Source organism: Capricornis sumatraensis, chromosome 17 (genome assembly GCF_032405125.1).
Source record: "Capricornis sumatraensis isolate serow.1 chromosome 17, serow.2, whole genome shotgun sequence".
Taxonomy (NCBI): Eukaryota; Metazoa; Chordata; class Mammalia; order Artiodactyla; family Bovidae; genus Capricornis; species Capricornis sumatraensis.
The window spans coordinates 50,497,412-50,515,779 of record NC_091085.1 but is presented as its reverse complement, the minus strand read 5'-3'; the positions used below and the strand labels follow the sequence as shown (position 1 = coordinate 50,515,779).

Genomic DNA, 18,368 nt, shown 5'->3' with positions numbered 1-18,368 from the left:
CCTGGAAGAAAGGAGATGACGAGCTATATAATTAAAAGTCTGTTCCTTCGGTACTGGGCCTTTTCCAGTTCAGCAGTTCCCTCTGAGAAACAGCAACAGAGGCCAAATTATGACCGGCCAACTTGGGACTCTCTGAGTCGCGGCTCCCTGCTGTGCAGTGGGGTCAGGTGTTCCATCAGGATGGAGCCCCTGGACCTGGCAGGCAGTTGAGAGAACGGCAGAACTGATTTAGACAGGCGCTCACCCAAACAATAGTACTGAAAATTTTAGTTGGCTCACTCAGCTCGTCTCATTGACGAAAAGTGAAATGTGCTAAGCGGAGTATTATTAGCTTTCAGCTTGCCATAAACTGTTGAGGGAACAAGCCACAAAGGAAATGTTCATCTGCAGCAAGATGATAAAAAGGAGGAGGATGCCGACCACGAGGGCATATTCCTTTTAAGGCTTGTGCGTTGCAAACGACACACGCACACACGTTGCAAACGACACACACACGCGTTGCAAACGACACACACACCCCCCTCCTTAGTATGTGCTTCCCCGAGGGCATATCTTCGCGTAACAATACATTTGGTGAGACCACAGCATCTGCGTTCTCCCCGCCCCAGAATCGGTGCCCGAGCCCGGCTGCGGCCTCTCCACCGTCACTGCTGCGGCCTCAATCCTCGTCACGGAGGCGGGGGCGGGCAGGCGCGGGAGCGCGGCGGCACCGGAGCATCCGAATTCCCTCCTCGGCCGCCGATTGGTCAGGAGCCGGGAGGCGGTGGCAGCCCCTCGGCTCGGTTTGCGGTAGCTGCAGGGAGGTGGCCATCAGGGCGCGCCGGGCCGGGGGCGCGGGCTGGGTGCGGGGTCGCCGCCGCCGCCTGGGTCCCTCGGCCGAGCCGGCGCTGACACCATGGTGAGTGGTCTCGGCTGCTCGGACCGCGCCTCCCGCCAGCGGGGCCTGGCTGCCCGAGGGAACCGGCCGAGCGCCGAGGAAGCGCGCTGGGGGCTCCGGGAGCGCAGCGCTGGCCGCGGGGCGGCCCTGCGTTTCGCCTGCATCCAGAGCGGGGAGACGGGAACGTCGGGGGTTAGCTGCGGGGGCGGTTGGTGCCTGGCTTCCCGGGTGTCCGCACGGCGCGCGCCTTCCCGAGCTCGGGAAGGGGACGAGCGGCCGAGGCGCAGGGGCGCCGGGCCACGGCCGGCCCGCGTGTGTGGGTCTGGGCGCTGCGGCCGGAGAGGCGTCGGGCTCGCGCCCCCTCCGCCGGGCTCTCCTGGGGCGCAACCTGCCTTGGCGCGGGTACAGGTGAGCGTGGGAGGGGTGGCCTGGGGATGGGGCGGACAGTGACGGAGACAAGCTGCCCCTGAATGGGGCGGAGGTTGCGCCCCTGTACTACCCCTCCTTAGCACCCGGACCCCAAATAGAGCGGAAGCAGGGGGCAGGGTACTAGGTTCCCTGGCGCCGTGGCGGCAGCTGCGGCGGCCTGGCCCCCAGTCCCCTTCCCACCGCAGCCAGTCCCTGACGCTCGGGTCTTCCTGTCCCGCAGTATGGATTCGTGAATCACGCGCTGGAGCTGCTGGTGATCCGCAACTACGGCCCTGAGGTGTGGGAAGACATCAAGTAAGTGTAGGGTCCCCGCGCCCCGCCGCGCCCCCACTTCCTGCCCGAGGCGCGCATCCTCGGCGTAGCCGCGCTCCCACGCTCCCGAGACCGGCCGGGGGTGGCGGGGTGGGGCGGGGCGGCCCTGGGGGAAGGATCCCCAGGGTCACCGCGGCCTCTCAACCCGGCCGAGCGTGGGAACGCGCTGCCCGCGCCCTGGCGGCTCCCAGGCTCCGAGCCCGGGAGGCTCCCACGCGCAGGGGCCCCGGGGACCGCAGAGGCCTCCGCAGGAACGAATGAAGACGGCTTGCTGGTCGTTCACGCATTTTGCAGACTTGTACGATAGATAAATAGGGAAGCCTTTTCGGTCTGCTGAAACTCACTTTTGAGACTTCCTATCGAGCAACTGTGAATCGACCTCGTTTATTCGTCTGAAATAAAGTGAATCCCCCGCCCCGTTTATTTTTGGTTTCTATTACTGTGGTGAGGCAGGAGGGTATCCTAGTTTTCGTCTGGAGCTATGAGCCCAGTGCTTGGGATGTGAACGGAAATACCGCAGCCACTGGGGGTTTCAACCTGCTGCAGTGACGGTCACCAGCTCTCTGAACACCTTGAGCATTTCAGTCCAACATAGATCTTTTTCTCTCTCTCACTCTGGTAGAATTTGCCTTTCACTTGTACGGTTGACCACAACCGAGCAGCCACATTAAAAGCCACCATTATGTGGACTTGCATTTTGGGACAACACTGTAACTGTCATGTTCAATTAGAGGGACAGAGACTGGTACCCGGGTGGACAGAGAACACACTGTTATTATTTACTGTCTTTCCCTGTGCTCACTGATTTCATTTTGTTGTATCAAGTAGGTGATACTTTCATGTTTTTTTTCCCTAAATATATTACAGTTAGTGGCGGTGAATTCTAACAGGCTCTATTATGAAGTTCCACCACAGTGATTTCTTACACAGATCTGTTTCCATGGAAATTACCAGAATTAAATATAGAGCAGTAGACTGCAACTTCTCCTTCCCTTGAGTCAGTATCCTTGAGCATTATTTCGTGTTCCCTGAGCAGTTTATGTTACCACGGAGTACATCCGCATGCTATAAAGAGAAGTAGGGGTTTTGTGATTATGGGGGTCAATCAAATAAGAACCTAGGCACGAAAGCTTACTTTGGGACTTGAACTCTCTATCTACCTTATTAATACCTTCGTAATTTTTGTTTTGCTTGGCAGATAGTTACAGAGAGGCAGGGATCAAGAGAAAGATTTTTCACAATGTAACCTATGTGTAAGACTACTTTAAAGTCATTTTCTTTGTGAATTTATGAAGGCATCATGTATACCAACCATGTGGTAATTTCTCATCCATAGGATAGAAATTCCCAAATTTCCTAGTGGATGTGTGATGACAATGAACATATTCAGAATTTTCAGAGCACAGGATGGCTCTTGTGGTTAAACAGTCATGCATAACTGGATTTAGAACATGTGTCTTCCCCATCATAGATTTCGATGATGTCAAATACAGAAATGAAAATTTGTACCTCATGGAGAAAAGTGTAGGAAATTTAGAAATGAAATTATCAAATGCTTCATTTATACTGGGCATATTTTCCACAGAGGTGGTCAGAAATATCTAACGATTTACAAATTCCCTTGATGTGAAACCTTAACTCTGCCAAGTCACACTAAGAATGTTGTTGCATTCTTCTTACAAATGTATTAATTTTAGTTAAAGATAAATATCTTCTAACTCATGAATTTATTTTTAAGTTGCATCAAACAGTATTCTTCATCTGTTTAAGTGCTAATAATTTAAATCAGATGAAACTTTTTTTTTTCTGGTAAAATGGAGCAAATCATATGAATCTTTTTCAAGGATTATGTGCCCGTGCAAGAGAAATGCTATTAGTTTTACTGGTGTTTGCAATTCAGGTATTAAGTTTGACAATTTTTTTTTTGGTTTCAGCATCCCCCTTGATAGAGCCCATTTTGTCTTGGATACAATTTAGTATCTGGATGAGAGAACCTTGCTGACTTTTCTGCATGGAGGGCCTTAGAACAGTTCACTGTTGGGACCCCTGAGGGATCCCTGGAAGAGTATTTGCTTAGAGCCTCAGAGATCCTCACTGCCTGGGCCAGGATGGAAGACTTTGGCAGGGTTTAACTTTGAAATGCTCCCTGGGAGATTCTGAGTTCTCTGACCTCACCACCTACTCCAGGGAGGATCTCTGTAGTCATGGGTCCAAGATACTTTCAGTTGTACCTTTTAATGAAAACTGAATATATGAAAAACATTTTTTTTTAATCTCAGTAAATACCAAACTCCTCTAGCTTCCTTTTTGCACTGTGAAAAGCTATCTAAATTGATGTTTTTAAAATTTCATATCATACTCTTTTGGTTTAGGAGGAAATGGCCATCCATCCTCCTTCAGAAAGGATGCCAAACATTTAATGACAAGTAAAATCCAAAGTAACAGATTCTAGACAGAAAATCCTAAATGGTAAGAGCCAGAAATGCTTCATTGTAAACTCCCTATCCACTTACACTCTTACCAACAATATAACCATTTCACAAGAGTTTTAAATTCCACTGTTTATTTTTTTATTTTACTTTACAATACTGTATTGGTTTTGCCATACATCAACATGAATCCACCACCCAATCCTGTTAAAGAAAAAGAAAGATTGTCAAGACTGAGGGTCAGCAAACTTTCTCTTAAAGGGCTGCTGCTGCTGCTGCTAAGTCGCTTCAGTCGTGTCCGACTCTGTGCGGCCCCGTAGAGGGCAGCCCACCAGGCTCTGCTGTCCCTGGGATTCTCCAGGCAAGAATGCTGGAGTGGGTTGCCATTTCCTTCTCCAATCTTAAAGGGCTAGATAGTAAATATTATAAGTGTTGCAGGCTAAGAGTAAATGTTGAAGATATTATGTGCATCATCTTTAAAATGTAGCCATTAAAAAATGTAAAAGCCATTCTTAGATCCCAAAGTGGCAAAAACTGGCAGTGGGTGGGACTTGACTTACGGATTGTCATTTGCCCCTCTGATCTAGATCATAACTGCATTTAAAAAAGCCAGAGAGACTTCTGAATTTACCTCAGATCCTGTTTTATTGGTTTCCTTTCGGTTTTGAGATGGCCCTTTCTGGAAGCCATGCTTTCTAAGTGATGAGAAATATCAATCATTGTTTCAGGAAAACATGAAGCCAGGATATATGTGTGTATAAATGTGTGTATATATCTAATATATATGTATATATTAGCAAAGCCCCTAAATATGTAATTTAATAACCATTTCTGTCACCCTGCCATTGGCCCTGGCTAGACTAACATTGATTCAAACTACTGGGTTCAGAATCTTGGTATGAGATTTGGAAATAAACTAATGGCTCTGTTAGTTGATAAGTATTGGAGTGAGTTCCCCTAGAAGATTGTCAGGAAGATGACTCCCCTGTGTAAAGAATGCATATATATTTGGTATGTTTTTATGTGATTTACCTATACAGGGCAGCATACTTTTTTCATTCATTGACTCAAGTCTTCTTCCATTCTCTAGTTAAGCTTATTTTTAAGGAGCATAGTCAAGTGTTTGAGTAATGAGGATAGAAAGTTTATGATATGTTAGTTTCTACTGTACAGCAAAGTAAATTAACTATACATATACATCTATCCCCTCTTTTTTGGATTTCCTTTCCATTTAGGTCACCACAGAGCACTGAGTAGAGTTCCCTGCGCTGTACAATAGGTTTTCATTAGTTATCTATTTTATGCATACTATCAATAGTGTATATAGGTCAATCCCAATTTCCCAATTATTTCCACCCTCTTTCTCCCCCTTGGTATTCATGCAGTTGTTTTCTACATCTGTCTGTTTCTGCTTTGCAAACAAGATCATTTATATTCCAATAAAAAATAATTTTAAAAAAAGTGCATAGAATCACCTCCAAATAGCAACTGAGAATAAAGAGTGGCAGGACTTCCATGTTTTATGTATTAGTTTTTGTTTATTTTGGTTTTTCTTTTCTTAGCATTTTTAAATTGCAGTATAGTTGATTTACAGTCTCATGTTGATTTCAGGTGTATAGCACAGTAATTCATTTATATATATATATATAATGTGTGTATGTATATATTCATTTTCAGATACTTTTTTTCTTACAAGTTATTATAAAATACTGAGTATAGTTTCCTGTGCTCTATCTTTCTTTTTTATCTTCTTTTTTTCACAAAGGAAACCCGTGTTGAATTGGAAAGCTTTCTCCAAAATGTGTATGATGTAATCCTTGCTTTCAAATACAGTCTAGAGATATTAGACTGTTTCTAATCTTATTATATCTTGATTTTTTTGCCTGTAACTCAAATGTGGAAACATTGGCTGTTGGATAATATATTCTGATCTTCCAGTTTTGAAAATAATGCTCCTTGGTGAATTTGCTAATCACGAATTAATCATTATGGTTCATGTAAGCAGATGCTTGGCTGTAGGCTAGTTATATATGACTTTCCCAGTTGCATAAACTTCCCAAGACTAAACTCTATAAGGAAACAGATAATAACTACTTCATGGGGTTTTATATTGAATGATGTCTGCAAAGTGCTTAACACAGTTCTTGATGAATAAGTGCTTAGTAAATGGTAGCTGTTACTTGTGTTACTCTAGAACCAGAGTTTTCAGGTTTTCCCTTTCCAGCTCCCCTGAAAGATAAGAAGCACCCTTACATGACAATAATTGATTGATTCCCCATACTATACCTGTTTAAGTGTGCACTCATTGCTCTAGGACAGGTAGTGACTTCTTGTCATTTCACTTTCTCTTTCCCTTTCTCCATCTCATGCAGCTGGTACCTGCCCTTTGGATTTGAGGTGCTCTGAAATGCTCATCTTCTCCTTCCCAGCTCTGAGCACTTTCCCTTCTTACTATGATGGTCCCCATCGAGTTTTCTGCATCCGACTGGTCCCATTTCTACCCCTTCTGTGCATTATGGGAAGACTTAATCTCATGATGTTGTTTTTCTGCTGAAGCTTTACTTTGGAATCAATCCTACATTATATTCTTCTACCTCCCAGTCTCTATCTGTTATTTGAAGATGCAGTGTATGTTCTTTCTCTTTTTTTTTTTAATTCATTAGTTTTTAATATTTTGGATCCCATGTGTAAGTCATAACTCACAGTATTTGACTTTCTTTGTCTGACATTTCACTGAGCATCATCCCCTCCAGTTCATCCATATTATTGCAAATGGCAGAATGTTATTCATTTTTATGGCTAGTAATATCCCATTGTATATGTATTGCATCTTCTTTATTCATCCGTTGATGGACACTTAGGTTGTTTCTATATGCTCTTTTTTGATTTTGTTTTGTATTTTAGACTGTACCATGGAGCATGCAGGATCTTAGTTTCCCTACCAGGAATTGAACCTGTGCCCTCTGCATTGGGGGTGTGGAGTCTTAAACACGGGACTGCCAAGGAAGTCCTCATATGCTCTTAGTATTCATTTTATCAAAACAAAACCAAATCGAGTACCACACTTTGCCTTGTTTTAATCAGATTTTCATATTCCTGTGGCAATATAATTAAAATTTTATACCTTCCTGTATTCTTGCTCAAGTGGGTTTTAAAATATTAAGTCCTTTTTTATTATAAAACCTGTTTAAAATTTCTGAAGTCCTTTCCTCACTAATTTCTCATGAGTGCCACAATACCCATTTGAAGTAAGAAAGGCCTTTCTAGCTCATTTTTTTCCCCAACTTTATTGAGATATAATTGGCACATAACATGGTGTAAGTTTAAGGTGTTTTATGTATGGTTTAGACACATTTGTAAATTGCAGAACAATTCTCACCATAATATTCACTAAAACTTCCATCCTGTGGCATAGTGACTATTTTTTGTGAGAAGGTTTAAAACCTACCCTCTTAGCAGCGTTTAAGTCTGTGATACAGTGTTAGCGGTAATCACCAAGCTGTGCACTGATCCCCAGACCTGTTCATCTTGTAACTGGTTGTCTGTACTCTTGGAGCAACACCTCCCTGTTTTCCCACTTCCAACCCTACTGACCACTCTACACTGTTTCTCTCAGTTTGTCTGTTTTACTTTCTACATATATAAGTGAGCTCAGTGCTCTTTGTTTAATGATAAAGTTGAGTCTCAGGAGGTGGAATGACTGTCTAAGGAATGATGTCAGAAAGCTGTAGACTCAGACCAGGCTCTGCTCTTCTAATGGCAGATCTGCTGCTCCTTTTAAGATAGAAAGTGTGGAAGTGTTAGTTGCTTAGTCATGTCTGACTCTTTGTGACCCCATGGACTATAGCCCACCAGTCTCCTCTGTCCATGGAATTCTCCAGACAAGAATACTGGAGTGGGTTGCCATTTCCTTCTCCAGGGGATCTTCTCAACCCAGGGATCGAACCTGTGTGTCCTGCTTTGAAGGCAGATTCTTTACTGTCTGATCCACGGGCACAATATCAAAACAGGAGCTAATGAAGTGACATACAAACATGAAGCCATATTCATTCCATCCCCCCAAACTTCCTCAGTACAAATACATGAATACATTGATTTAAAAAATAGGTGAACTAGGTAATTGTTACAATCAGGACCTTTTTCTTTAGAAAGACCTGCTGGTCAACCTGGAAGGTGGAGGGAGGCCCAATGCATCCACTGGAAGCCACCTATGCCTGTGGAACTGGGTGCTTAGGGCAGACCCCTTCTCATGACCCCCTAGGGAACCCGAGGTCCTTATCTCAGGGCTTTTCTTTGATGGTTTGAAGTATCTCCCAGCCAAACAATCTGGGTTTTTGCTTTCCTTACATCTGTCATCTTTGTGAAACTGAAAAAAAATCTTAGATGCATATTACTTAATTACGTGTCAGAGGAGGAGCTTTGTCCATTAACATGTGCGGCTGAGGAGTGGCCTGAGGATCTGTATTCCCCTCTCATTCCCAGACCTGCGTGGATGAACACTGACTGCCCCTGGACCTGGTCCCCACAGACAATGTCCTTCCTGCCCTTGCTGCTCTCCAGAGTGAGATGGTCTTGCAGATGTTTCTCGTCAGCATGTTGGAAAGTGATGGTCATAGTTTATACTGTGCAGACATCACCAGGAAAGCACACTTAAGGAAAACTCTAGAACCGGCCCCACTCAGAGGCTGATGACTGCCAGGACATAGGGCCGGGGGGCTTTTCCATCATTGCTTTCTTTGTTCATTCAACAGAAAACAGGGGAAACAGTGTCTCTGTTTATGTCTGGCCAAGTGGAGTGGCTTTTTCTATATTGATACTGAGATTAGAGGTGTCTACTATATGAAAAAGGGGAACTTTTTTTTTAATCTGTAAGAAATTTTATTGTGATACAGAAACTTTTCTTATAGGAATGTAGCTTGAAGAGTAATTTAAGGTATATAGAAAGATTTAACCATAATGATGTTGAACACAGCCCCTTATAATAGCAAAGTGGTAGGAACAGTGAAACTAATCAAAGATAGAGAACTGTTTATTTGTATACAGGTTTTAAAAGGTGTTTCAGAGAAATATAAGACACAACAAAGAAGAGGTGATCTAACAAGCATTTTAAAAGGAAACAGATCAGTATTTCTTCAGAGGTCTGACAGATTTTTCACTGAAAGTTTATTAATGAAATTAATTCAAAGTTGAAATTAATTCAAAGTTAATTTCATTGAAATTACTGAGATAATTATGGATTCAAATGCAGTACTAAGAATGGATGGACAGAAGCCGTGAACCTTGACCTTCTTTCCCCTAGTATGTTTCAAACTGTAGTATAATGACATTAATACATCTAGCTTATTCATATTTTTCAGTTTTACTTAAAACCCTTTCTGTATATCTGTTCGATTTTATCACATGCACAGGTTCACATATCCACAACCACAGTCAAGATACAGAACATTTCTATCACTGCAAGGATCCCTCATGTTGTCCTTTATAACCTGGAAAGGGAAACATTCTGACGTGTTTATTGTTCCTTTTTTTTTTACTGCATTTGGTTGTGCCGGAGAGTCTGATCAGTTGCCACTTATGTTGAGTCATTAAACACTACCTTGCTCCTCTGTTGAGATTCTTTGTGGTCATTCTTCAAATCAGCCAACATGGGAACGTTCAGCCCTCAAACCCCTCTTGCTCTCAGCACCCTCTTCTCATGGGCAAGTTTTCAAGCCAGTTTTCAAGTTCCTCAACTAGGCTGACCTTTCCCATCCAGGGAGGGTGACACCTGTGCTCACTCCATGCTCCCCACTCCTGCCTCCAAATGAAAATATTTCCCAGCCTTAAGAAGGTGAGAAAAAATCTTACTTTTTTATTTTTTGCATTTTTATTTTTAAAATTGAGGCATAGTTGCTTTACAATGTTGTGTTGGTTTCTGCTGTACAATAAGTGAACCAGCCATATGTATACATGCATCCCCTCTCTCCTGAGCCTCCTTCGCCCCCTGACCCCTGCCATCTCATTGCAGAGTGCCAGGCTGGGCTCCCTGTGTTGTACAGCAGCTTCCCACTGGCTGTGGTTTACATATATTGGTGGAGATAAGTCAATCCTACTGTTTCAATTCGTCCATCACCCCCAACCCATGTCCACATGTCTGTTCTATATGTCTGTGTGTGTGCTCAGTCATGTTCGACTCTTTTGCGACCCCATGGACGGTAGCCCGCCAGGCTTCTCTGTCCATGGGATTTTCCAGGCAAGAATACTGGAGTCGGTTGCCATTTTCTACTTCAGGAGATCTTCCCGACCCAGGGATTGAACCTGGGTCTCCCACATTGCAGGCAGATTCTTTTACCACTAGCGCCACCTCTACAAATCTTACTTAAGGTACGGCTTCTTTCACCTCCAGAACTGTACTTTTCCTTCGTAGTACATGCACAAGTTTATAATTACTTATTTGTACTGTTATTTGATTGCTCTCTGTCTTATCTCACTAAACTGTAGCATCTTTAGCTAGCAGAAAGCCTCTGTGTGTATGTGTGTGTATAATATATTTGCATTAATTATCTTTCTGATTTTCAGAGAATAGAGCACGTCTGTATGTATCACACATATTTCTTTTCTGTAACAAGGATTTATTATGTCAGAATGGTGACATCTTCAGCTTCTATTTAATAAAATATAAGCTCTGTTGAAATGGGCATTTCTTATATAAGCAATAGCAGAAGATATAGCAGTAAATTATAACATCTCTGTTTGGAAGGGTCAGAGTTCACACATGGATATAATAAAAGGATTAAGAACACTGCTTTTGGATTACCAGTTGCATAAACCTTCAAGACACTGGGTTGGATTCAGGACAAGACTGACTCCTTTAGCAAGTGACTCAAAGGCAGGCCTGTGTGGTGCTGTTTAAAGGCCATGTCTAGACTGTAGATGGGCTTCCCTGGTGGCTCAGCTGGTAAAGAATCCTCCTGCAATGCGGGAGACCTGGGTTCGATCCCTGGGTTGGGAAGATCCCCTGGAGAAGGGAAAGGTTACCCACTCCAGTATTCTGGCCTAGAATTCCATGGACTATCTAGTCCATGGGGTCGCAAAGAGTCGGACACGACTGAGCGACTTTTGCTTTCACTTTCAGACTGTAGGTAGATGTTTATGATGCTGAAAGTAAATTTTGAAGCCAGATGAGGATGCTCCCCAGGACCTGCAATATTGACTGTAACAGCTCCTGTACGTAGGACACTCACCACGTGTTCCGCAGTCGTGGTCCTTTTTAGGCTTTGTTCTTGTTAACTCACATAATCCTCATGCCCACCCTAGAGGACAGATTTGTTCTTTATTCTTATTTTAGAAATGAGGGAACTGAGGCTTCATGACTAACTCCTACCTCAAGCCACCCATGTCTTCATCATCAGAGCAGAGATTGGGGCACAGGTGGGCTTGTAATGATAGTATTATGTGCTTTCCCATAAACACAAAGGACTCAACAAACTTCTCTTTTTCAAAGATGATTTAGCATGAGGATGGGCAGCATACATGTGTGTTACTGCTACTGTCTTTGTTTTTGTTTTCCTATACTTTTCACGCGCTTGTCCAGGTACATGTGGCTGTTACATTTTTAAAGGTGGTTTTACTCAGAAATAGGGCTTCCCAGGTGGCACTAGTGGTAAAGAACCCACCTATGCAGGAGACGTAAGAGACTTGGGTTTGATCCCTGGGTTGGGAAGATCTTCTGGAGGAGGGCATGGCAACCCACTGCAGTGTTTTTGCCTGGAGAATCCTCATGAACAGAGGAGCCTGGCAGGCTACAGTGCATAGGGTCACAAAGAGTCGGACCCGATTGAAGCGACTTAGCACTTACTCAGAAATAGAACGTCTACATCTACAAAGAATATCAGGGACTCAGGACTTTTGAGCAGCTTGTGTGGTTTTGGAAACACTCTGAGCTGTGGTGCTTGTGAGGAGAGTTCAGGATGAAGGACACACAGGGCTGAGGGAGTCATTTGTTTTATGAAGCTGCTGAACAGGGCTCCTTTGAAATGTTTGCGATTGTGTTTTCAGAACTGGGACAATTTACTTATGAGAATGTCTTGTGCCACCACTGGACACAGTCAGAAAAAATACTGTTATGTATCCAGAGTGGGTCTTTGGTTAAACCCGTGTTACCTGTGAAAGGATGACTGTCACCACTTACAGGACTTGGATGAATGAAGACACTGGCCTTGGAGGACTGACCTTCACCATCTGGTGAGCGGTCAGAGCATAAGGCCTCTCCTCCAAATCCCTCCAAATTAGTGTCTTCTTTAGGGACTCAGACTTTCTGGGAATCTTCAGATCATGCTGTTGAAAATCGAGGGGCTGTTAATGCTTTCATAACCGCTCCTAAAAAAGCTATGTAGATTTTTAATTTGTAAATGACATAAGTAGTTATTATGTTTCATGGTGGGAGGTTTTAATTTTAATGATTGGACACAACCCAGCCTTGAGGATGTCCTTACCTCTCTGTAAATTAGACAGACCATCCTGGGATTTATTGTCAAGACTCTGCATACTGTCTTTAAATACAGCTTGTGGTAGGGTAACAGTGTTTACAGGATCAGCAGCCCTGGGAGCTGTCATGAGTTGGGCTGATTGATATAAGCTGATTTTTCTGCCTGAGACCAGACTTTGAGACTCCTGTATTCAAGACGCCTGTGTTTAGCCTCTCCGGTATTAGAATTCCTGTTCTCACACCTTCTTAGGAAGCTTCTTTGCCTGCTAGCCAGCAGTTTCTGTAGTATACTCAACTTACCTGAAAGGTTCATAATAGCAGGAACTCAGCGTCAGAATATGAATTCAGTTTCTGTCCATTCACATCCCTTAGGCAAGGAAAATCCCTTAGGTATGAGTTCTGAGAAATGCTTCCTGGATATTTCTCACAGCTTTTGTACCTACTTAAAAAAGATAAATAGTAAAGACATTCCTCAGTTTGAGAATAAATTGGACTTCTGCCAGTAATGTTTGATTGTTTGATTTTTGGTAGGAAGTTTGGAAATGTGTGAAGGATATTTAATTAATTCATTTCTTTTAAAACATGCACGCATTCACTGAGTGCATACTTTAATCTAGGCACCTGTGTTTGGACATTAGTGATTAAAAAACAAAACCCAAACCACAAAACCAAAAAAATCCTACCATAATAAACATGCCCTTGTGGGAAAAGGTAATTGGTGTAAGTAAATGATCAATTTAAATTCCAGCAAATAGCCATCTCTAAAAGTAAGTAGGAAATCAGTTGCTACTGGGAAAATTTTTCATGGCTACAGGCTCAATTTTCAGATACTTTTTATGGCCGCAAATGAATAGAATTGTTTCCTGTTTTGTCTCCAGGTGAAATTCAGGACTTTATTTTTAAAGCTCTTTGGAGAGATGGAGCGTGCTTTGTTTTGGCTGCCTGAAGTCATGCATTCTGTCAGCTAATGACAGATTGAGTACAGCTTTGGTTTAATGGTTTGGATGCTGAGTGGACCCTCCCCCCTTCTTCCACTAGCTGTTTCCTTGTCCTCCTCCTGCTCCCCCCTCCGTCTTCCCCACCTTCTGACTCTTGCCAGTTAGATGTTTGGGGTGTTGAGTGTGTGAGGAGCCCTCTCCCTAGATGGGTTGTGCTGCTGTTGCTCAGTTCTGCCTGTGAGGAGTGAGCTTGCGCATCCTCTGGGGACATGGGGTGAGCCTGGTCCTTCTTGCCCCTGCTGTGCAAGGGAAGGCTGTGACCTGAGATGTGGATGAAACCAGGTCAACATCTTTCTATCTGGGTTTACTTGGTTGAAGAAAATGCCCTTTTACCTCATCTGGACTTACTTAGGCCAACTTAAAACAAAGCTCTCTCTAAATATTTATCACTGCCTGCAGATTCCTTTCATAGAATAATGCACCAACCAGAAAGAGCTAATGCTTAACCCCGGAACAATTGTTAAGTATACAGGTAAAGATAACACACCCTGCTGTTAGTCACACTGGAAACTGTGGAAACCTATATTTGTTTGGGTTTATCCAAGGGATTTTTATAATTATAATCGGAAACAACAGAATGTAATAACACAAACCCAGATCGTTTGATGATAGCAGTTTCATTGGTTGCCATTTGATAGATGAACAGTATTGACTACATTTTAATCCAATTTGCCTATGGCTTGATATGGCACTTTTTTGTCACCTGAAAATCATTGGAGGAAAAAAAGTCTTTCATTTTCAGGAAAATTTTCTATCATATTTCTCAGAGAAGACTGTGTTTTCCTCACATGTAAAAAAAGCATGCTTTAAAATGTATTAACATATAAAACAAAATTGGTGCGCAAAAATATATTCTGAATAATGAATGAGTCTAGAAAACTTGGTCAAGGTATATGGCTGAATTTGGGTAATTTAAGCACAAAAGGAACTCTACGTGTAAAAAATAAATCAAATATTGTTAGAAATGATGTATCTGTATATTTGATTGATCCTTTGCTTTTAATGAGAAAAACACTTGAAAGTTGTGGGATGAGAAAGTGAAGGATAGAGAATTATAAGGTGATATTACCTGGATTATGGACGTTGTTCATGTGATCTGAATAGTAGTTCACATCCCAACTTTGCCTGCATTTGTTGGTCACCCTCTGTGATTATGGGTAGCTGGTGAAAACACATTTTCTTCCCTCAGAGATCAGGTACATTTGAAGGATTGTTGTTATCACATCTGTGCTCTCTGGAGGCCAAAATGTTTGGCAGCATAGAGTCTGAACAAGCCTAAATTTACCTTTAGGTTAGAAGAAAAGCAGTGTTGAGAATTGAGACATTCTCTCAAAATGTCTACTGGCTCCAGTGGCCAAGTTGCTGGAGAGTAATTTTTTGGATATTTACTTCTTTTGCACTGTAAATTCTCCTGCTCAGTATAATGGAGGAAACCAATTATCAATGAAATGTTTGTAATATCCTCAATTAGCTTTTACTCCGAAAAGGGAAGAATTTGAAGAATGGGCTACAGAAAGAATTGAGTTGGGTCCAGAGAGATTAGGTCCTAGACCTATATGGTCTCCTCGAGCCTCTGCTCGGACATAACTTCCGGATGCCTCGTGTGGTCACTACATACCCTTGCATCCTGCCCCTCCTCCTACATCCCCACTTGTCCCTTCATGCTGATCTCATAATAAATTATAAAATTTGCATATATATTATATAAACATAATAATTTATACAGATTGTAATAATATATGACCTTAATAACATATGCTTATTGTTTGTTTCCACCAGCTAAAGTGTAAACTCTAGGAGGGCAGGGATCTTTATGTTTCATTTATTGATACATTAAACATGCTCAGAAGAGTGCATGGAGCATAATAGATATTCAGTTATTTGTAGCAAGACTTCTCCCCCAGGGGAAAAAAAGAATAATTAAAGGGTGACCCAAAGATTTCTGAGACGAAAACAAATAAAGAATACTAACTAAGCTTATTGAATAATTTATCGGAATTCAGTGTGAAATTTTTGAGAGGGCGATTATTTCCTTTCATGTACTACTCTTTATACTTTAGGCTTCCTTCAGGGAGCATGTTGGGCTGATTATTCCAGGAAGTAAAGCTTAAAAGATAAGGGCACTTATTTTATTGAAGCAAGAGAAAGAAGAGGGATGCATTGACTCATGGTTAGGGGATTTCTAGGGAAATGGCCATTTCTCTGCTTTATGCAGAATTTTGTATTCTGTTTAACAGTTATGAATTGATGACTGTTTCTGAAAATCTAAGTGCATTACAAAAATTTATGTTGTTTGATTTATTCCAGTTGGAAGAAAAAAAGTAGGGCATAGTGAGAGCATGAGCTAATTTGTTCTTTATTATATATTTAATTTAAAAATTTTTATATTTTATTAAATACCCTAAATCAGAGTCTTCAGAATTCCAGTGTGTTGTCCAATGCTGTTTCATAATAAAATGTTAGTTGTAAAATGAGAAAAATTAGACTCTATATATCCTGAAAATCAGCAATTCCATTTCTAGGAATTTATTCTAGAATAAATTAGAATTTAATTTAATTCTAACTCTAGAATTTTCATAGAGAAATTTAAGTATTAGCTACAAAGATATTGATTGCAAGATTTTGTTTGGACTTGTGGAAAAAAAGTATTTAATATCGACTAAAACTTCAACATGCCTAACCAAAGCAATTTTATGTAGTCAAGGTATAGAAATATATTGATTGACATGAAAGGATGTCCATCAAATAGTAAGTCAAAAAGGAGGTTTAAAAACTGTATGATCTGGTATATATTATATACAATTATTTTCAAGCATAAACAACTTGAATATAATATTAGCAGTGAGTGAGTGAGTGATAGTTGCTCAGTTGTGGCAACTCTGTGATGCCATAGACTATATAGCCTGCCAGGCTCCTCTGTCCATGGGATTCCCCAGGCAAGAACACTGGAGTAGGTTGCCTTTTCCTTCTTCATTATTGGCAATGTAGACACATAATGCTTCAGGAGCTTAGAACATACTTTCATACCCTCTCTACAGCTGTGGAAGGAGGGTTATATTATTGGTTTCATTTTGGAAGAGAGGGGTTTTTAAAAATTTATTATATTGAAGTATAGTTGAGTTACAATGTTGTGTTAATTTCTTCTATACAGCAGTTATTTATATATATATATATAATATATGTATATAATTTCCATTCTGGTTTGTCACAAGCTATGTAGCACAGTTACCTGTGCTGTACAATAGGACCTTGTTGTTTATCCATTCTGTATAAAATAGTTTGCATCTGCTAATCGCAAACTCCATCCCTCCCTGGAGAGAGATGCTCACGTGCTTTCTGTGATTTGTTCATTTGACAGGTAAGTCCTGGGCTCTGAAATTCATATCTCCGTGCCCACCAAAATCATGCATTTCGCCCTACATGTACTGTTATGTGGAACTGCAGGTGTATACATGGTCCACTCTGTAGAACACACAGTGTCTGGGGGCATCTCCATCCTACCTGAATATCAGCTGTCCTGCTGTTTGGAGCACATACAGTGTCATGGCCACAGGTGGCTGCTGTGACAGCCCTGCTTCGAGGAGGAGAAGGCAGTGAGGCTGCGGGGTGGCATGGAGGAGCCGTCCCAGCTCCTGAGGTGACAGTTCACCCAGTTTCCTTCTCCCGGAGCTTCGGGGCTGAGACAGCTGGGTTGGGCATCAGAGGTGCAGATGTGCACTCTGCCTGTGTTTGTGCGTCTCACCCAGACAAGGTGTCTGACACCTCAGGCAGTGTTTTGAACGATGGATTTTTCCTCCTCTTTAGATGCTGGTTTGAGAAAAATGGGCTTCCGTGTTGACTTAAATGGTAAAGAATCCTTCTGCAATGCAGAAGACCTGGGTTTGATCCCTGGGTTGGGAAGATCCCATGGAGTAGGAAATGGGAACCCACTCCGCTATCCTTGCCTGGAGAATCCCATGGACAGAGGAGCCTGGTAGGCTACAGTCTATGGGATTGAAAAGGGTCAAACACGACTGAGTGACTAACACTCCACTTCACTTGAGAAAAATAACCCCAGCCCTATCAAAATAAATATACAATCATTTGACCGCTCGTCAAATGATAATTCTGATTTCCTTTCACTCACCCCATGTGCATTTTGAGCTGCTGCATTTGTTATGCGGCGGATGTGATGGAAGATATCATCTCTCCACTGGGCACCTCAGACTCACATGTTTAATACGAAGCTCTGGATCTTATCTCTTGGTCTGGATCCCACTGTCTGTCCTATTTCAGCTCCTGGTGACTGCTACCTTCAGCTGCTCCAGCCAAAACCTGTGTCCTCTGGTGTCCTTCCCTTTCATCCTGTGTCCAGTTCAGCAGGAACGTGTGGAAGCTGTCTTCAGATTAGCTGGGGTCGGGGTCACTGTTCCCTCCACTGCTTACACCCTGAGTCCTGTCATCAGCCTTTCTCACCTGAATGTCCCAGTGGCCTCCTAGCTGGTCTCCTCCTCTGTCCCTGCTCTGTTCTTTCTCTGTCCTTTCTCTGACCTTGCTCTGTCTTTGCTATTACATTGCTATGACCTTGTTATGACCTTACTGTGTCTTGCACTGACCTTGCTATGACCTTGCTCTGTCTCTGATATGAAATTGCCCCGTCCTTCTCTGACCTTGCTCTGACTTTGCTCTGTCCTTGTTCTGACCTTGCTCCATTTTATACGCCTTTAGTCCATGCCCAGTGCAGCTGGAGGGTCCATCCCCTCATTGAGGCCTCCGTTGTTCCTCCTGCACCCTGCTAGTGCTTTGCACCTGCGAGCTTCCCAGGCCTCTCAGGGCTCCCTGCAGAGATGCTTCACAGCTGACTCCACTGCCAGCTT

At 42.6% G+C, this 18,368-nt stretch overlaps 1 protein-coding gene across 1 annotated transcript in view; it reads left to right on the top strand.

Moving 5' to 3' along the window:
- The first annotated feature begins 835 nt into the window (after window positions 1-835).
- Window positions 836-18,368, top strand: part of GUCY1B1 (guanylate cyclase 1 soluble subunit beta 1) — a 52,713-nt gene continuing 35,180 nt past the window's right edge. The window contains exons 1-2 of the mRNA XM_068989533.1: window positions 836-898; window positions 1,527-1,600. Of these exons, the coding sequence (XP_068845634.1) occupies window positions 896-898; window positions 1,527-1,600 (77 nt within the window). The 5' untranslated portion in view covers window positions 836-895. The remainder of the gene's footprint in view (window positions 899-1,526; window positions 1,601-18,368) is intronic.